Source organism: Cydia pomonella, chromosome 3 (assembly GCF_033807575.1).
Source record: "Cydia pomonella isolate Wapato2018A chromosome 3, ilCydPomo1, whole genome shotgun sequence".
NCBI lineage: Eukaryota > Metazoa > Arthropoda > Insecta > Lepidoptera > Tortricidae > Cydia > Cydia pomonella.
In genome coordinates, this window is record NC_084705.1 from 29,122,202 (window position 1) to 29,144,400 (window position 22,199).

General features: G+C 38.7%; 2 protein-coding genes across 2 annotated transcripts in view; both read left to right on the plus strand.

The window, feature by feature from the left end:
- LOC133516497 (uncharacterized) overlaps positions 1-22,199 on the plus strand; it is a 142,168-nt gene that overhangs the window by 18,539 nt on the left and 101,430 nt on the right. The gene's annotated exons all lie outside the window — the stretch shown is intronic.
- Positions 1,998-11,162, plus strand: LOC133515984 (uncharacterized). The gene is made up of 2 exons (XM_061848636.1): positions 1,998-6,978; positions 11,149-11,162. Exons 1-2 carry the CDS (start codon positions 1,998-2,000, stop codon positions 11,160-11,162), a joined length of 4,995 nt encoding a protein of 1,664 aa, XP_061704620.1.

Sequence of the window (22,199 nt, forward strand, 5' to 3'; positions counted from 1 at the left end):
CAGTTTAATACTGATGTATTCGCTAGCGTGTGTGCGTAACTTTTCGATACATCTCGCTTGTACTCGCATATTTGTGCAAGCGAGATGTATAGAGAGTAAGTTACGCAGACGGTATAGCGAATATGTCAGTTTGATACTGCTAATGCAAGACCGTGGTAAGGCTGAAGGTGATTAGCGAATATTTACAAGAGTCAGAAATGATCATAGATAGACAATAAAACCTTCTTGTCATAGCAGTCAGCTCTCTGCCGTTCTTAAAAGATTACAAGAAAGACTACGACAATTATATAATGAACCATATGATAGTGCCCCCACCAAGGTGATCCAAGCGAAGCGCAAGGTCACTACATTCCTCCATCTCCATCACCAGAATAACCAGCAAACCGGTGCCTTATTTATTATTTAACCTTGTAATAACATCGGGAAAGTTATAATATTGCACTAGCAAGTTTGATGAACTTTACAGCATAATATAAATTGGCTCCGTATGAGTTGGACCTTGTTGAGAAGCTTGAAGCAACTGTTGCAAATTGTAACTTATTTTCGTCGATAAAGGTTCATTAGTAAGTTTTAACTATAATTGGCTCGAACAATAAGTAGGTTAACTGAACTGTCCCTTTCCTACCGTTGGAGATCAATACTGCGCAAGCTTGAAATTTGGTTTATATATTTGAATGCTTGTTTATGGAGCCTTAATTTTTTTTTAATCTCACAATAATCATTATGCATAAAATAAAATTTTATCTCGTTTACGACGTTAAAATCCTCGTCTATCATTTTATTAACAATTCTGTATGTATTGACTCAATTTTTGTCAATTAATTAATGTATTTCAACAACATACATTATCACCTGTTAAATAACATAACGTTTCCGATATCTGGTGATAGGCTAGATGACATTTTTTAAATAATGGTATCAATCATTCAGGTTCGTTTTTAGAATCAAATGTCTATATCGGATGGGTCCATTAAAGCAATACAAAAGTCAGAAATGATAGTCAAAGGCCGACAGTCGTACTTCACTCGCGAAACGCTTCCAACGATATGCAAACGTGACGTCCCGGTCACCAAGAGCTCATCTTAAAGTATGAAAAACATTAAAATTGCGATTTTGTCGGTGAAATATTGCGTTTATGTATATATTTGCCTTACAATATTTTTTTGGATTGGAAATCGAATGGTACCTGTTCGCGCCCTTTTTCATTCATTATCATTCATATTCATCCATCTCGCTCGCTTTTCTTTCATACTATCTACTCTATTCAACCTCATTTTTATTCTCATATCACCCGCCTTTTTGCCGACCTACTTAAACGCAAAACAAAGAAGCTAAAAATTTAAATACATGTCAATGGTTGGACAACGTCAATGAAGTGAAAAATGAATATACTTTTTTCCTGATAATATGAATAAAATAATACGATGAAATAATTATTATAAACGAGAGTGATAAACGTGAGTGTGAAGGAGTAAGGAGAGAGAAGAACGAACCAAAAATTAAATACGGCGGCCGCCGTTAACAAATCGGAATCTATACCCAGGTACGGTCGGCCTCATAATTAACATCTTTTTAATTTTATTCTCATTTTTAGTTTTCTCATAGCCATAGTCCCTCTGTATTTCTTGGACTGCGCTTTTCCTCTGGTCCTTCGGCATTCCTCGCGTTAACATTTCTGGTCCTTCGAACCGGATTCTCTTTTCTTTTCCCTCTTCTCTCCTCATACATTCATTGCTAATCGTTCTCCTCCCGCACCGCACCGCCCTTATAAATATTACCTAAATTATTCTATATTAATCGCTCCCGCAGTTTAGGTATTTATTTATATGAGTATTACTATTCGCCGCGCCGCCCTTATAAATTAATTACCTAAATATAATTTCTTAATCGCACCCGCAATTTAGGTATACGTTTATAAGAGTTAATCCTTATTCATAGGAACATAAATTGTTTTACCGCATAAATAAAATTAAACTACTTAACCCGTCTCCTGCATTATGGCGAAAGATACAAGAAATATCGAAAGCGTCGACAGCGCGTATTATGAAGACGAGCTGTCGATGCTTGAAGCAAAACGCAATATCTTCTTTGAACTCGTCCAGGGTATTTACAAAAAATCGCTAGTTGTCGATACCGATTTAGCCAGTCGCGAGAGTTTCCTTGATGCTGCTGACACTATTGACGAACTCCGATCAGAGTTCAAAGAGGTGGTTAATGAGTATAATCGTACGTTGCTAAGAGCTAGGGCGGCTGCTGTCCCTAATTATCAGCCGATTATAGCCTTCGAAGATTTGTACTGCCGCATCAGGAGAGTGGTTAAGCGGCTGCAACCAGCCGCACCGCCGGCCTCTTCGCTGCCTTCTATAGTGGAGAGAGCCAGACCTTCTTTGCCAACGATGGAACTGGTAGCGTTCGATGGAGATATACGTAACTGGCCGCTTTTCTACGCTAGTTTTAAATCCAGAGTGCACGAAAATCTGTCGCTTACTGATGAAGAGAAGCTCTTCTATCTTATTGGGAAATTGTCACCAAAAGCTCAAGCCGTCATCGCGGGTATAACTCCGAGCGCTGAAAACTATCAGCTTATCATCGATAGTCTAATTGACAGATTTCAAGACAAGCGCACTCTTGCCTCGACCTACATGGATCAAATGCTCAATTTAAAGATTAATGGTCCCGCTTCCTCGTCTAATTTTCAAACATTCATCGATAAGTTTGTCACAGCTGCGAATGCGCTTAAGTCGCTTAAGCTCGATGATTTATGCGATTTCATGCTCCTTCATATGGCATTAAAGAAGCTAGACCAGGAAACTCTTCGAGCATTTGAAATGTTACACCGAGATACGAAATTGCCTACCTTCCGCAATTTGACAGATTTTATGAAGAGTCAGTTTAGGATTTATCAAAATGTGCAACCAAGCACCGTCGTCGTCTCCGCCGCAGCAAATCCATCGCGCGAAAAAGGTGTTAAGTCGTCTCAGCCGCGTAGTGCCGCACCAAAACTACAAAGTTATGTTGCTTGCGCGAGCACTACTAAATGTATTTGTGACAATATTGTTCATGAACATTTATTTAAATGTCCGTCCCTCAACAGTTTAACGCCTTCCGAACGCTTCAAACGCGCTAAAGAGCTTAAGGCATGTGTTAACTGCCTAAGTATCAAACACCGCACCCGCGAGTGCAATTCCGAGGTGAAATGTCGAGTTTGTCATCAAAAGCATCATACTCTGTTGCATTTTGACAAAGACAAGGATGAAAGAGCTACGACGTCTGATGTGTCAAGTGTATCTGCGAGCGCCGTAGCTAAGTCGTCTTCACCGCCGCCGGAAAGCACATCTTGTAACACGTCTATCGTGACTCAAGCACTAGCGGCCTCTAACAATAAGATGTCAAAACAAAACTCAACATCTTCGTGTGATACGGTATTGCTGTCCACCGCAAAGGTTATCGTCCGCGATAATAAGGGTGGCACGCAAGTCGTCAAATGTTTACTTGACACCGCGTCACAAAGTAACTTCATTACTGAGGAGTGTTGTAAGCGCTTAGGTTTGAATTTTGATAAAAAGCCAAGCGCTGTATTTGGCATTGGAAAAACTAAAAAAAATTTTAAGGGTAACGCAGATATTAAAATATTTTCGCGATTCGACGAAAACGTCAACTTTGACGTTTCGAGTTTTGTGGTCGATCGCATCACCGACGATTTGCCATCAGTGCCGGTTGACATGTCAACCCTCACACATGTTCATGGCCTCCCTTTGGCTGACGACACGTTGGATACGCCCGTCGCAATTGATGTACTGGTGGGTGCAACTATATTTCCACATTTGTTACTGCCGCACATTGTTAAAAGCGATGTGGACTATCTGCCACCGGCTATTCAGACAGTATTGGGGTATATTTTAATGGGTTCGGTCCCTGCTTTACAGTCACCGCGTAAATATACTTCAGCATGTTGTACTTCTATTCAAGACTCCACAGACAACCTTCTCAAAAGGTTTTGGGAACTTGAGGAAATATCCGCTCCGCCCGCTCAAAGTCAAGATGACCTTGAATGCGAGGATTATTTTCGCGCCACCACTACGCGCGACGCTAATGGTAGATATACTGTCGCATTGCCTTTCCGAGATGACGTGTTCAAGCTCGGAGAGTCGCATTCTGCTGCTAAGAGGCGCTTTCTTTGCCTTGAAAGAAAGCTAGAGTCATCGAGTGTGTTACGTGCCGCCTATGACGATATCATTCGTGAATACGTCAGTAAGGGTTACATATCGGAGGTAACTATCTCCATGAAGGCCTCTCCAGCTGTCGCATACATAATTCCTCACCATGCTGTCATACGCGAGGACAAATCAACGACCAAAGTGCGCATGGTCCTGGATTCGAGTAGCAAGACAAGCACAGGTCTGTCGCTGAATGACGTTTTGCACTCAGGGCCCAATCTTCAAGGGGATTTGTTTTCAATCCTTCTGAACTTTCGCTTATTCAAAATAGCGCTTTCGGCCGATTGTCGCCAAATGTTTTTACAGATTGGTGTTCGCGAAGCGGAACGCAAGTTTCAACGAATCTTATATAGATTCCGCCCGGCAGATCCCATTACCACATACGAATTTAATCGCGTGTGTTTTGGTATGAAGTCGAGTCCCTATCACGCGCTCCGCGTCGTCCGTCAGCTAATTGCAGACGACGGGCATAAGTACCCAACGGCAGCGGCGATCGCGTCCTCTTGTACATACATGGATGACGTATGCTTTAGCATTATGTCAGATGACTCGCAGCAGCAGGATGAGTCTGTTGCTATCGCCGCGGCTAAGGAGCTGATTGATTTATTCAAATGCGGTCAATTTGATCTTGTGAAATGGACCTGCAATTCAGACGCCGTGCTACGCGAAATACCTGCTTCGCATCGGGCTTCCGTAGACATTGAAATCGACCCAGGGGTCTCCCAAAAGGTCCTTGGCTTATGTTGGAATAAATCTGGTGATTACTTTCATTTCAAGGTGACAGAGCCAGACTCAACGTGCACTAAAAGGACGATCTTGTCCGCAGTGGCACGTCTATGGGATAACGTGGGCTTAGTAGCTCCAGTTGTCTTATACGCAAAACTCCTCATCCAGGAGCTTTGGTTGATCAAATGCGACTGGGATGAGACTCCCCCACCCCATATTGTGGATTTATGGGAACGATTCTGTTCGGAGTTGCCAAAGCTCAATGGAATCCAAATACCGCGCCATCTTGGAGTAGCACAGGGTTGTACTATAAACCTTTTAGGCTTCGGTGATGCATCCGAGCGTGCATATGGAGGCGTCGTATACCTTCAGGTTCTAAAGGGAGACGAAGTGGCAGTTCGGCTGGTGTGTTCCAAGTCGAAGGTCTGTCCCCTTAAAACAGTCTCCGTCGCGAGATTGGAACTGTGTGCTGCGGTCCTCCTGGCAAAGCTCATGCGGAAGGTGCAAGATAACTTCGAACCTCGTTATAACATTAACGAGGTCTACGCGTTTACAGACTCGAAAGTTGCTCTCTGCTGGATTCAGTCATCCCCCCACCGCTGGCAAACGTTTGTTGCCAACCGGGTAGTTAAGATTATCGAAGCTATTCCGGCCAACTGCTTCCATCATGTGGCGGGCTTAGAAAATCCCGCGGATTGCTTGTCCCGTGGCCTGACGCCTTCTAAGCTCGTGGACCATCCTTTGTGGTTCACGGGACCGGCTTGGGCTTCCAAGCATCCATCGGAATGGCCTTTAAGGGAGCTCGATCGAGAGTCCATCGGTGAAGTGCCGGAGCTTAAGCCTCTTGCACACGCTGCAACTACGGATGTGTCAGAGTCACCACTTTATTCACTCGCTCAGCGAATATCGTCGTGGTCTCGATTATTGCGCATCGTGGTATACGTGTACCGCATTCTTAAACCGAAACCGCGCTTCTCAGCACTTTCCCGAAATGACCTAGAGTTCGCTGAGGGTAAAATTATTTCATCGTTGCAAAGTGAACACTTTAGCGACGACATTGATAAAATAAAGAGCAAAAGGTATTGCTCACCTGCCTTGCAAAAGCTTAAACCATTCTTAGATAAAGACGGGCTGATTCGTGTTGGAGGCAGGCTGTCAAATGATGACATGAAATATTCGCAGAAACACCCAATTGTGCTTCCACGACGTGATCATGTAGTCAATATGATCGTCGACTATTTCCACAGAAAGCATTTGCACGCTGGTCCTGAGTCATTAATGACTATACTTAGGCTTCAGTATTGGATACTGTCGGCTCGTCGTGTCATTCGCGACCGCGTTGCCAAATGCAACACGTGTTTCAGAGCGAATCCACAATCGTCTCTCCCGCTCATGGCAGACCTACCGAGCTGTCGCGTGAATCAAGTGAATAAACCGTTTACACATACGGGGTGTGATTATGCAGGTCCCTTGCAGTACACTCCTACTCGAGGCAGAGGAGTCAAGAGTCGCAAGGCTTGGTTATGCATTTTCACTTGCCTCACGACGCGCTGCCTTCATATCGAGATAGCGACGGAATTGAGTACCGCCAATTTTTTGGCTGCTTTAAAGCGCTTCTTGGCGCGGCGTGGCCCCGTACAATGCATATATTCGGACAATGGGACTAATTTTACCGGTGCCAACTCTTACATGCGTGACCTCTACAAGTTTTTAGACGGTCATCGTCCACATTTGGAGATGGAGCTCGCGGAGAACCGCATTGATTGGAAGTTCATTCCTCCCGCTTCTCCACACTTCGGAGGCGCATGGGAAAGCATGGTGAAAATAGTAAAAAATCACCTTTTCAAGGTAATCGGTACGCAAATACTGTCATATGAGGAGCTTCTGACTACGCTTGCGCAGATAGAGGCCCTTGTAAATTCGCGACCACTGACAGCTCTGAGTAGTGATCCCGCTGAGCCTTCAGCTCTCACCCCGGCTCATTTCCTCAACACTGCTCCGCTGTTGTCCTTACCTGCTCCATTGGTCGAGTCAGGTAATTTGCGTGACCGACATGCACTTCTGGATAAGATAGTGCAGTCCTTCTGGCAACGTTGGCGTGCAGAATATCTGCATCAGTTGCAGTCTCGAGCTAAATGGACCACGCCATCAGTTCCTATCGTAACTGGTACAGTGGTTGTCATAAAAGTAGATAATGCGCCGCCATTTTCATGGCCTTTAGGCGTCGTAGAGGCAGTACATCCTTCGAAGGACGGCTCAACCCGCGTTGTCACTGTCAGGACAAATAAAGGAAGTTTCGTCCGTCCTGTCGTGCGATTATGCCCTCTGCCTAACCAATAATTAATAGGAGTATACTTCGTTAGAATAATACTTTTTCTTTAGTTCATTATTTCGCTATATTATTGTGAATGTTCGTTTAATTTGATGATAAGGGTTATTATTTATTATATTTAGTTTTTCTTTCCTTTAAAGGAACCCTTTAAGGTCGGGGGGAAATGTTCGCGCCCTTTTTCATTCATTATCATTCATATTCATCCATCTCGCTCGCTTTTCTTTCATACTATCTACTCTATTCAACCTCATTTTTATTCTCATATCACCCGCCTTTTTGCCGACCTACTTAAACGCAAAACAAAGAAGCTAAAAATTTAAATACATGTCAATGGTTGGACAACGTCAATGAAGTGAAAAATGAATATACTTTTTTCCTGATAATATGAATAAAATAATACGATGAAATAATTATTATAAACGAGAGTGATAAACGTGAGTGTGAAGGAGTAAGGAGAGAGAAGAACGAACCAAAAATTAAATACGGCGGCCGCCGTTAACAAATCGGAATCTATACCCAGGTACGGTCGGCCTCATAATTAACATCTTTTTAATTTTATACTCATTTTTAGTTTTCTCATAGCCATAGTCCCTCTGTATTTCTTGGACTGCGCTTTTCCTCTGGTCCTTCGGCATTCCTCGCGTTAACAGTACCCTTACTTTATTCCTTTTTGGAAATGAAAAAAACCTTTAATTTTGAAACTTACAGGTCATATATTTTTTATCATTTCTTTCTTCAACCACATTATTGCGATAAACTGCTCATTTGCTATCTATTTTACTAGATTTTGTTATAAAATTCAACTTGTGTCATCATCCCTATTGTGCATTTTTCCATAATAGGTTTTTTTTTTGATATGTCGGAATATGCAAGTATACTGAACAAATTTACTATTGAGTCAATCTCGAAATCTAAAAAGAAAAATCTGCCGTTAATGATTTCATATATTTTGGCGTATAATTTTGTAAATGTTTTCTATGGAACTGGTATTTTCGCGATTTCTGGGTTGGCTCCATAGTAAAAGTAGTTCAGTATGACCTACTGTATATAATATGTACTCCTTAGACACAGCCTTAGAGTATGGTCAGGCAACAAAAACACCCTCTATAATAACTAAGGTGACTGATTATCCCAACGACCTTGATCGTATTATTATTCATTATTTTATGATGCATTACAATTTTATTTATCATCATCATCAAAAAATCTTCAATTCTTTGCACCTCAATAAACAACTCAAGACCCAAGTAAGCATTTCAGCGAGTAATGAAAAACAACAACAAAGGCAAAACATCGTAAAAACGGTAATTCCTTTAAATCGAGACAAAACGTCAAGCGAAACGTGTACCAACGAGCAAGCATTATCATGTTATAATGGAGTTACCCTAACTTTGATAGGCCCTCCGGCATTATTACGGAATAATGTGAAGGTGTTTCAAGGGAATCTTATTGTACAAAGATTCACGCTTCCCTTGATTTTTAGAATTAAATCTTTGGCAAAAGAGGCTGTTTCTTCTGCTTTTGTGTATATAATTATTACAATTAAAATAACAACGTACACGGCACATTCTGTTGTATTCTGCTACGGTTCTGTGTTTTGTTCGTTTTACGTGTCGATACTAGTCGATAGATACACTAAAATTCATTGTCACACTACACCAGTGTTGCCCGGTGCGCGGAAGAGATTAATCGTATTTGAGTGTCAAAATTATAGCACTGTTGAAAAAAATATCGTACGCGTAGCAAAGAGGCCTCCAATAAATTCTTGCAAAATAAGCTTAAATTTCCAATATATAAACAAAGAAGACACAAATTTGGTCAATATTATGCAAAAATTAGATTTTTGTGTATTTGTGTATGTTTGGGACATATTATCCAAACGGTTCACAGGAAATTTCGACATTTTTGATTTAGACCAAAGAACGGAACATCCAAAAGATGCTAATTTTAGCTTTCTGAGGGAAAGTTTTGCTTCAAATACTAGACTTTTTGCGTGGCATCGTCCAAGAGCTGAAATTATCGATACTGCTCTTTGGAGCGTTCATCGTATCGGAGTCCAAATTATCGTACGCCTGGCAACACTGCACTACACTACTCAGTACACGACACAGTTATGCTGAGTTTGTTTACTGGAACGACGTGCAGCACTGTAACTTCAAATTCACTTAGATTTAAGTCGTGTGCAGTGTTCCGAATAAATTTGTAATTCATTTATAATTGTTACGAAGATCAAAATCTTAAAGCCGTTAGGTCTTCTTCCTTGTCGTATCCTCATGGCAGGGACATGACGACTGCGGACACTCTTCACCAGTGCTCTCCAAGCCGCTCTATCTAGCCTAAAGCCGTTAGGTATCTAATTTATTTGTCACTTTGTCTAATTTATTTAACACGTACCTTGTGTTAAATCGGGATTCTAGTGGGCAAAAATAAGTTACGGACTTGAACCGGCAGAACAAAATCTATTGACATTTTCAGACTAACAAAATATATTTCCTTTTTTTAACGACAGTACGAAGTAGCACATAAATCAAATTCTACGATAGTACGCTCCGGGCCTAGATTTGAAAGTTAATCGAATATTTAATGGAATTAATTAAAGTATACATCAGCTTGTATTATTAGGGATGAAGCTTTTATGAAATGGGCCCACTCTGAGTGTTATTGTCATGTAGCGTGTGTCCATGAATAAAATACGTATATAATGTCACTCCTTTTAACATGTGTAGCTTGACTGTAAGTGTTAATTTAAGGAATATACACCGTGTTTTTTTTGATTTACGTTAATTTCGAGGGTGCATTCCTGAGCTTAAATTAAGTAACTTTCTCAAAGATACCGATATTCTAACTAACTCCATTTCGGAGATAATCAATCATAAATTTTTATATTATAAGGCCCTTACGAGCGTGTACACTTGCTTTAGGACCTGTTTACTTATTAGTTAGTGTTTAGTGCGAGTTCATACATTTGCTACTAAACGTACGTACTATCTCGGAAGATCGATGTTAGAAATGACATTGATATGTCACAGTTTTCAATTGTTTGGTTGAGTTAAATGTAATGCCCGTGTTACAACAACGCTATATGCAACATTTAGTTACTTTTTATAAAAATAAAAATAGTAAAAAAAAAAACAAAAAAAAAATATTTTTTTTTAAATTAACTATGCCATTTAGTTTCCTTAAACGTACTTACCGAAACCCCGGAGTTAACGCAATTCAATAAAAACACGGTGTATAAATAATTACTTACTTGCATACGTTAGACGATATCACCATTTACATATTAGGTAGATCAATGAATAAGTACATATTTTACTCGAGAGAGCTAAAAAAAACTTGCTTTTGTAATTAGATTTTTAAATAGCCCTGATTTATAAACATCAAAAAGACCTCTCGGAAATTTAAGAAGCAGATAAATTAATGGTATTATACTATCACAAAGAAAAATGTTCTATTAAGGAAAACAAAGCCGCTAAAAAAGCATTGGAAATGTAAAAGCAGCATTGACTGAATGAAAAATTTTCCAGTTTCAAAAATAGAACGAATATTGGAAAACTTGCTTCTGGGTCGAACTGCTAATAGTGCCGGGAGTTCATCAAACTTCTTTGTACAATGAGGAACGGTTAACGATCTTCTTTGAACATTGATTGGAAAACAAATAAAATTGTGATTGAAAAATTCAACGGTAATAAGATTGAAGGCGTACTTGTTATGATTTCTATGGTAAAGCGACGGCAAAACTAGAGTGTGATCGCATTTTTAAATAAGTTGTTTGATAATATGTAGGTAAGTTACATATTATGTCAAAATTGGTAACTGTGTTAGCTACCATCCTACTCATATTGTGAATTTAGTGTGAAAGTTTGTTTGTAGGTTTCGATGATTAATTTAATTAACAGATGGAAGTTCGCTTGTGATTTTTTTTATCATAAATTTCATTTTTGATACAATCCCTTCTCTATTTTAGCTGTATTGTTTACAGTCATGTATTTACTGATCATTCAAAACATTCTAACGAAACCAAACTGAATGTGAATTGCATGAGAGTACGATTAGCATCAAATACTACACGGATGATGTCGCGGGCCGTTTGTAACTGTAATATTACTTCTTATTTTACGTATTTAAATGCTTTTTGAAATATTGTCTGAGATTCATATAAATCAATTCATTTACTCCAACTAAATGCCAAAAATAATATAAAACAAAAAACCTCCAAATAAAACAAAAATATTACTTTACTAATCCACGAAAAAATAATGTGCAGTGCTAGTCAATCATCACTTTTGGTGGTGGTATGTTATATTTAATTGCGTATTTATTTTTGCGGTGGGAGAGTGGGAACATTAATTGCATATAAAAATACGCAAGTTAGTATAACGGGTTGGCACTAATTAACTAGCAGTTATCTTTTCGCGGATTAGCATAGTAATTATCATCATCAGTTTTGTTTTTTATTGGTATGGATTTCCGCAAAGTAACGCCTGATTCTATTCATTATTTAAAAAACCTTAACGCATTCGAAAATTCATTGGCTCTTCAAAATTTGGCCAATCATGTTGGATTGCTTTACAATTAAGAAATAACCGCAGACAAGTGAACTTTTCAAGTATTCGTTTCATTTTATTCGATTTCGTCCATACAAAAGAGACGAATCTGATGCGATTGAACGCCATAACTCAATTCAACCAAGTTCCCGAGAACTTTGTAAAACAATGTGTTTTGCATAAGAAGTCTTGATTATGAAAAGCTTTTTAAAAGTTTGCTTCGCTTTTGAACCTATTTGAGGCTGGAAGTGTGATGAACGGTGACCTTTTCAAAATACTTTTCAGCGTTAGTGAACTTTCAAATATTACATTAAACCTGTTAAGCATGACTCAGCGTCAAGATAAACAACGTTACAAAAAAGCATTATCTCGTGATGTGCGAGACCAACCTCCACTTTGCCAAATGAAGTTTTATATTATAGTAGTAGGTGTAGAACTATGGGTAATGTGTGAGACCCACTCCCACTTTGCCAAATGATTCAGTTGTAACAGATGCAAAAAATCGGAAACTAAACTTATCTAATTTAAGGCTTACTTACCATAATGAAAATCTGATTATCAAGGTATAATTGGGTTTAAACGTTCAGAAGACGGGCGTTTTTCCGTTATTTTTATACCACGACGGTCGCAAACAAGCATACGGCCCGCCTGATGGTAAGCAGTCACCGCAGCCTATGGACGCCTGCAACTCCAGAGGTGTTACATGCGCGTTGCCGAACCTTTAAAAACCTGTACACTCCTTTTTTGAAAAACCCCATACTGTAGACCCTAGGAAAAACCTCGGAAGGGAGCTCATTCCACAGCCGGAGCGTCCGCGGGAGGAAATTCCTCTTGAACCGCACATTCCGTTGAACAGTAGGTATTATAGTTAAAGAATTGTATACATTTTATTTTATGATGTTTACAGGATAGACGCATAACCTTACTTTTACTAAACAGTTTTTAACCCTACTGGCTGTGTAATTATGATGATATCAGTTTTGTTTAAACACTAACATTAAATTTCGGGCCTGAAGTTATTCATAAAAATTGAATTTATCAAAATCTAAAGTTTAAAATCCGTTTACAAGAGATCCAATACGCTCTAACACAAAGCTGTAGATGTTTTTATTTTTTCAAAAACTAAACGTAAAAGCCATACGCTCTCCGGTCCATACATGAAATAAAAATTCAAACGCTACCCACACGGCTGTATTTAAGCGGTCGAACGCAAAAAAACGACATAAAGGCAAAATTTCCCAACGTATAAATTGAAAAAGTCAGTGATCCGCGGCAGAACCACACTACGGTTCAGTAAACGACCATATCTCATTGAATATACGTTTTACAGCCTATTGTTGCCAATTCGCAGTTTGGGATGCGACTATCCAAAATGGCGAGCGCAAAGGTATTTTAATTATGGGTTCAGGAGCCCGATTTCGATTTGACTACTTGTAACGGTTTTGATCTCATTTTCTATTATTTCTTATCTTATTTTATAGATTTTGAAGCTTACGCTGATTGCGATTAGGCGCCTTTCATATATTACGTAAGACGATTTGGGGGAGAGGGGGTCTAATTCAATTCAACTCAATGTTTTATTTCGGGCGTGAAGCCCTTATTACGTTAGTGTTACTTGTAAATGTTGATAAATTAAATTCAATTAAATAAATAGCTCTGCATGTACACACCAAGTGCTTAATGCGCATGCAGCGCTATCCAGCGGGCCAGCATAGGGCTGTCCCAGCTACGCACCAACGCGTTCAGCATCCCATCTAAGATAGACGTCTTGTAACAAAAAATAGTCCTATTTTTTCTTACAAGAGGGTGGGAAGGGTTATTGATAGTTCTTGCGTAAGATCACAAACATGCGAAAATTCCAAAAATGTTTTTTTTTTTTTTAACTAAAACAGACCAAACGTGTAATTATTTTTCCTTTAGATTCTTATGTAATACAAGGGGAGGGGTCGGCCTATTCATATTTTTTCTTACATAGGGATAGGAGGCGGTCAAAAACTGACAAAAATAGTCTTATATAATTAATGAATGTTGCCTAAGTGCATTTTTTTTGTATACTACGTCGGTGGCAAACAAGCATACGGCCTGCCTGATGGTAAGCAGTCTCCGTAGCCTATGTACACCTGCAACTCCAGAGGAGTTACATGCGCGTTGCCGACCCTAACCCCACCCCCCTCGTTGAGCTCTGGCAACCTTACTCACCGGCAGGAACACAACACTATGAGTAGGGTCAAGTGTTATTTGGCTGCGGTTTTCTGTAAGGTGGAGGTACTTCCCCAGTTGGGCTCTGCTCTAAATCTGCAATGACATCTGCTGTGCTGTGCCCTACCACATAAGGCGAGATGACATTCACATTGCCCATACCTCTCTTTTGAACGTAGTTTAAGGACATACCCGGGTCCAAAAAAAAAAATGAAATGAATGGGCATGCTAAAAGAAGTGAAAATCATGCGTGAGATGCGCGCGCGAAGGTCGTGTCAAAACCATAAAAAGTTGTTAATCAAAATCGGGCACTAGGTCGATTTGCGCATGCAGACATGAGTGAAATAACTTAACAAATTATTTCTATCACTGTGAGTGAGTGCCGTTTTGTTATAAAAGCCAGATATGGGTGTGGTTCTTATTGCTTTTTCAATTGCTTTCACTTTCCTGTCAAATTTTTTGTGGACTCTTTATTTATTTATATATAAATTTTGGTTGATGAGAGATCACTGTATGCAGTGTGATGCAATAAGACATTCATGGTGTTAAATATATCGATGCCTAAGTACCCTCAATACAAGCCTTATTGAGCTTACTGTGGGACTTAGTCAATTTGTGTAATAATGTCCTATAATATTTATTTAATTATTTAAATATAATTTCTTAGGAATAGTATATGCTACTTTGCGAGGGCATTACAATGTCTTATTTCAATACTTACACCTTTGTTATATTTTGTCCAACTTATATTGACAGTACTAATATTTAATGGATTATGTTATTATACAAATTAATTACATACATTAAATAAAAATATAAATTATTAAATTTACTTCCAAGGTTTCGAAGATAGCGTTGTCCCCGTGGTCTCGGAGAAGACTGCCTAAAGTTAACATCAACATCTCCCACGAATCGCGCAGTTAAAAGATGTTGATGTCAACTTTAGCCAGTTGAAATAAAAATAATGAGAGTTTACCCGTACCAATTATATAAAAATGCACACTATTAAAACCTGTATAGGTTAAAAATGTGAACAGGAAAGTAAAAGCGGACCAAATACTTCAATAACTCTGAGGTAACCCCACTGGCGTCCTTTAAATAATTTGTTAACCTTCGATGATAGTCACTCAAAAGGCTCATACATCATTCAGTGGCATATTTAATGTACATTCAGATTTTAGTCAAAAATGCGAGCGAGAGAGTGCATTCAATATTTCGTATCTGATCTGCAGCTATTAACGTGTTCGAGAGCAGACTCACTGATAGAGTAAAATATAGGTCAGCCGTATTCACATGCCAGAAGTAAATTGTATTAATGGTCAAATTAGAGGTGAGGTGCCTTACCAATACTGCCTTAGCATTGTCAAACTAACATATTCCTTAACGTAAATAATGCATTTTCTTTATAGTTACTCTCGTACAAGTACGTTAGAAGTATAAGTCTGAAATTTATGACTAAATTGAAAACTTGATCAAAAATGAATTCAATAACATTTTTTGAGCTGCTAGCAGATTAATTGATCTGTCTAACTACTATATGTATACTCGTATATGTGTATTTTTAAACTTATTAGGGCCTGTTTCACAATGTCCAAGTAGTCCTGAAGTTGCCAATTATCTAACAAATAAAGTCATCGTTGGCGTTTCACAATCTTCAAAACAGCTTAACTGGTAGATAAAGTGCTAAGTTTTGTAGGAAATTTTATTGTATCTGGCAGTGAATTTATTTGTCAATTAGCTATTCGATACTTTACTTGGAATATATAAAATAAGCTCCTATAATTATAACCCTTAAATGTTAAATTACGAATGCGGCCAAGAGCCGTCACAGCAACTGTGGAGACCCACGTTGTCTTCTAACAGTTCTTAACCTACTTCTAAAAAACACTGTAATGTTATAAACCTCATCATGACTTGACGTACAAATTAAAATTCAGCGTTCTAAACGAAAGAAAACAGTCCTACGAAAACAATTACTTAACGAGTCAAGCTGTGTAAAAAACGTAAGATTTAAAGAAAACAACATATGTTACGTCTTTTTAAACAAAGAATGAAGACCGCTCTATCTTCGTCAGGGCAAATTGCTTCAACCGCCCCATTAGGCCTTCACCGCACGATTAGCATGCTACTCGACTCTTGACTATCTAACATGCTGATGGTGCAAGCGATCTAAAGCTATGTCCACATAGTATCCTTTTCCTCTTTAAGTTTCAACTTCTGAATACATTTTATCAAGTGCGTTCAACAGTTACGTGCGTCAAATCTCATGCAAAAAAACTGTTACCAGCTTCGATCAATACGTACCATCGGATGTTAACCAAAGCTGCATACTGACAATTTTACAAGCTTTTATTTAACTTGCCCTGTCAGTATGTAGGTATGTATGTACGAGTATGTTAGTGTGGGTCGATTCTTGGAAGCTAAACTACCCACTTCCCGATTTTCTATTGAGATGAAAATTTGCATAGATATATAAGTCGGGTGACAATGCTACATTATGGTACCATCGAGCAGATCTGACGATGGAAACAGGAGTTGGCCATAGGAACTCTGTGATGAAACGCAACCTACTTGTGTTCGGGGTTTTTAGAATAGGGCTGTTTCCATGTACAAATCTTAGGGCAGAATTGTATCCCAATAAATTCTTTTGGATTGTAAGAACATGTTAAACTACTTTTAGGGGACCTGTAATGACCATATTTTTGTAAATATTGAATTTAAAATATCTTTTGGCACACGTCACGTGACCAAACTCGAAACGTCATTGAAGATTCTGATGACGTCATAACTCTCAAATTGACACTGTTGACAGTTAGGCGATAAACAACAAATGACAAATGTCAGTTGACAGTTCGTATCTTCTACGTGTGTATGAAGTTATGTCATATGTGTCAAACCGTAAACTGTGACGTCACACAATTTTCAAAAAGCGTTTAGAGCGCGAAAGCATCTGTCAAAATATATTTTGTTAATTTAACATATTTAAAGCCGTTTTTAGTATAAAAGTTGAATTTTAGAGCAACTTTTAGTTAATATAGAACGTAATACAAGCGTTTCAAAAAATTGGAAACAACCCTATTGTCTCGATGATTATTGATTGGCTGTGGTAAGAAAAGTACAGAAAGCAATGAAATCTTGTACTAGACATGAAATATTTGCCTAAAATCTTATTCTTGATGATTTAAAGGGAGTGAGGGAACAAACGTCATCGCAACTTGAATGTAACTACGTAAATGCACTTGACATCCAAACTTCACCTTTTCAAACTACACTAGTATTTTTTTCGAATTAGGTATAAAGATTTATATTATAAATCTTACTTTTACTATTTCCAAAAATATAATACATTTACAAAATAGAAGATTTAGTACTCATATTTCATATTCGAATTTTATGGATACTGCCTTATTCAAAGGTAAGTAAATTGAATGAAATTGAAACCTATCATAAATATTAAGTTACGTGTTCGTCGGCGAACAACCAATATATTCTAGTGACACAAATCGCTATAGATTTCATCGATCTAGTCTTACCTAGAAATTGGGTCGGGATTATTGTTGGTTAAGACTCGAGTCCTTTTTTATATTATAGGACATTATTATGTACACAATTGACTAGGTCCCACGGTAAGCTCAATAAGGCTTGTGTTGCGGGTACTAGGACAACGATATTTATATAATATATATTTACTTAAATAAATAGAAAACACCCATGATTCAAGAATAAATATCTATGCTCATTACACAAATAAATGCCCTAACCAGAATTTGAACCCGGGACCATCGGCTTCATAGGCTCACTCATTACCCATTAGACCAGACAGGTCGTCAAGTCCTTCGAGTCCCCTGCTATGGGGAAAGGGAAAATTAAGTTTATGAAAAAATGCCCAAGGTAAAATAAGATAAAACGAAAAAAATCTATTGTAAAATATGGGAACGGAAAATTTGCCACCAAGAAAAAATGATTTTCGGAAATTATGGGCCACACTCTTTAATTCTCACTCACAATAAACTCATAGTACCTACCTGGGCGACCGAGCTTAGCTCGGTTATAACTATTTATTGTAATATGGTGGTGTATAGGTGATAATCTTAACTACATTTTTTTCTAAATTAAACTTGTCTAAAACAATAAAAAATAAAAAATTATATATACACTTGAACATACAAAAAAAAAGTTAGTCACCGGGCGGGATTCGAACCCGTAATACTCGTTTAGCAGTCCGCGTCTTAACCCGCTGGACCAGACGGACAGTGGCCGGCAATACGAAATTAGCGACCATATTCTGCGTCGAAAGAAAAACGCATGAAAACTCGAAAACACGCGTTTTCCCAAACATAAGACTAATCTAGATCGATTGTATACCCCCAAAAACCCCCATATACCAAATTTCAGCGAAATCGTTAGAGCCGTTTCCGAGATCACAGAAATATATATATATACAAGAATTGCTCGTTTAAAGGTATAAGATATACTCGTAAACGGAAAGTCTAGTTTTTTTTTCAAATTGTTGGAGACTCGAGTCTTTTGTAGAGACTTGAGTCCTTTTCAGAGAACTCTTTTATTAAATTTAAAATGCATTGTCTTAATGTACAATTCTGCTACTCATATTTATATTTAACCTACAAAATTGATCAAGGAGTTTTTATTCGGACGCTCGAGCCCTTAAACCAATTCTGGGATCTACGAGTTTAAATCACGAACCTAAACTATTTATAGACAACACGAGATTTTCATAAAACATAATGCTTATAAGCATCTACTTCTAAGAAAGCCATTACCCTACCCTAGCCCTACTGGGTATAGACCCTTTTAGGCTTTACTTTATGAACAAACTTTCTTTATAAATCGCTCCTCTGACCCAAGGTCACAGCAAAGTCCCGATATTATTTTTATTTCCATTCAAATAATGTATTGCTTTGTCCAGCCGTGTACTTATTTTAGCAGAGATAAATGGACCGAATTTTTAGGCTTGCGTACCCAAAGGGTAAAACGGGACCCTATTACTAAGATTCCGCTGTTCGTACGTCCGTCTGTCCGTCCGTTTGTCACCAGGCTGTAACTCATGAACCGTGATTTCATTTCTATTGCCGCTATAACAACAAATACTAAAAAGTAAGGAACCCTCGGTGGGCGAGTCCGACTCGCACTTGTCCGGTTTTTATTTTGTGGTCGTGTTTTTGTTTCGGATAAAATTTGGCGTATTTGAAGACCTCATTTCAAAGAACTCCTCATTTTAGGCGGGATGATTATAAAATCACAACTTGTCCCAAAAAAGAAGTCATTTTCGTTGAAATACGGGAACACCATAATTTTTCGTAACTCAGTGAAACATTTTTTTGGAAATACGATATGGTGAAATGTACTGAATAGGAACTTTATCCAAACCAAATTTTATCAGAATCTCACGGAAAAAAATCGTCAACAATAAAATTCGCCTAAAGGTTTTAACGTAGGTAAAGTTACTTAGTAGGCCTTGTTGAAACCACTTTTGATTTATCCTTAGCTACAGTAAAAGCAAACCTATAATAAGATATGTAGAACATGAACATCAAAGGATTCAAGCATACCTACTGTTTTTACGTTTCCCCGTGTTATTATAGAAAATACGGTGACAAGCATTATTTACATAAAGCTTTTAGGAAAAGTGACTTCAATCTATTCGAATATCAAAGTAAATAGGGCATGTGTGCGCATGGCTAAACTACTGTTTAATCGTGTGTGTGTAAGTGGATGATATTATATTAAGGGGTCGTCAAGCTCACCATACTTATTAACCTATCGAATGAGCTAATGGTTTTACGGATACTGGAAAGCGATATGTAAATGTACTACATACCTATACGAGGCCTGGATGTTAGTGAGATGACGATATGAGTTGTGCTGGTGTCCGACTTTATTACCTACATATAACATGAGTATCACATGATTATCCACCTGGTTTCTTGAGCTTAATAGTCGCCTCCAAACCTCCCCTTATAGCGACCCCTTTCCTCACACAAAGTTTACCTTAAGTTCATATTAGCCTCACTGGATCACTGTTCACTCTGAGTACTGATAACGTTGGTCACAATATACTAGAGACACATCATTATTCTAATAACACCATAAGAACGTTCTTGACTTGATCTAAAAGCAAATATCACTGCCGCGTCGATCTGTTCGCACACAACCTCCTTTTTCCTACTGTCGTTCTCATCTACCCTCTCACCTTCCCTCAAAAAATCCCAATAACCTCGAAGCGGTTACTTAAGTTAAACGTGACTACTAGCGCCATCTACTCCATGACGTTGGCAAATATTAGCGGGTTCGCAATACGTTGGCGACACTCCCGCCCAGAAAGAAAATGCTACTCTTAATTGAAATTAGATGTCTATAGGCAAACATATAAATAAATCAACAACTAGATAATAAGAACACTTGTGAATAACAATGTGTTTTCTCGAACCGCATGGTTCACCCTTTGCGTCGTGAATCGGCACGGCCTGAGACTTTGTGCAATTTCTGATGACGTTACAGAAATGTGCTGTGACACTGCGTTTCTGAGATCGATCCAATCGTGCATCTGGTCTGAGTTGAGTTGTGATTGTGAGTGATCTGTCTTGAGCTGATAAAGAACAGGATTCTGAGTCTGGTCTGAGCATTCATCAATGTTTGTGCTGAGCCAAATAATAACAGGATCCTAAGACTGATCTGAATACTGATCAATTTCCGTGCTAAACTGATTGAAAGCAGGATTCTGAAACTGGTGTGAGCGTCCATCGATGTCTGAGCTAAGCTGAGTGGGATCACGGCTGCGACCTGTCATATTTGGTCCATTACTGGTCTCTCCGTCAACCCATGACCAATGTTATTTCTTACACTCCAGCGCGTACGGTTCTCGATTGCTCCGAGCAGTCTCTAGTTGCAATTTAGGTCACGAGAAGAGACCGCGTCATGCGGCCCATGTGTCAGTGAGTCGCAATGCGATCTGATATCAAATATCGGTATTATTAAACAGCGAGAGCTCCGTTCGCGATAGGTTTATCCCATCTGTAACTACCATCTGTGATTCGCTCTGTCACTTTGTCACTTTGCTCTTTTGACATCGTTATTAACATAATAACCTATTTCACCACTTCAAGTGTCACAACTATTACTACAGCAGACGTAAACAACTGTAACTGTTTTGAACACTGCGACGACCGCGAGAACGAAAAGAACATACGTTTTTTATATGCAATGATAGTTACCACACAGACAAATGCGGCCATCTTATCCGAACGGGTGTATGTAACCTAAATTCCCACTACTTCTCTTTACTGAATATTACTCGCAGTAATCTACTATGTTAAGTATTCGCTTTAAATCTATTCGCTTATCCATTAAGGCCACTGTTGACATGTCCATCTCTGGGTGCACCCACTTCATGTCCGGCAGCCCTCCCCAGCCAAGGGAGAATCACGCTATTTTTATATAATCACAAATCAGAATGTAAAATAGAATCTATTTAAAACTCGACCACACTCCTTTTTTTATGCTAATTGGACATTCAACAGACTTGTCAAATCAGGCTCCCACTTCGAACCGTCAAATCCAAAACAAGTGATGTGATATTCAAGGCACCTTTTCTTACCGTTCATTTCGATTTATCAAGCAGATATTGAGTCAAAATGAACTCTGTTTTTTTTTGTTTGCAAAGTGGTTTTTATTCTTCTTATCATTCTCTGGTGCGTTTATATCGCGCCTGGTGTGAAATAATCTAGTTTAAATATGTTGGGACAGTCAAGTTGTCAGCAACAGTTTTAAAAGTATTATATCGCGTCCGTGATTTTATTCACGTCGATTTACGCATAAACATTTTTGCCACACTTTATTCTGTCTAAATTGAGCTACACTGATACCGCCTTTGGGGGGTGGATGCTGGCGAGTACCTCGGTATTAATTCAACGCATTCAAAATGCTTTTCTTTTCTGTTTCTTGCCGTTCTCACATCACACCATTTTTAAACCGTTATAACCTATTAAATATGTCTGCCAGACCTACCTTACACTTTGCATCATTGCTTTTTGGAGTCATTCGCGATTAACAGCCGTCTTATCTATTTGAAAAACTTAAGATTTCGAAGGGTCATATACGTGGTGTCCTCAGGCTTAACGGCACGCAACACAGTAAGTCCGCTTTTCGTGGCAGCTTTCG

Excerpts from the sequence above, each read along its gene's own strand:
- LOC133515984 (XM_061848636.1), top strand. The coding sequence starts at position 1,998 with ATGGCGAAAGATACAAGAAATATCGAAAGCGTCGACAGCGCGTATTAT.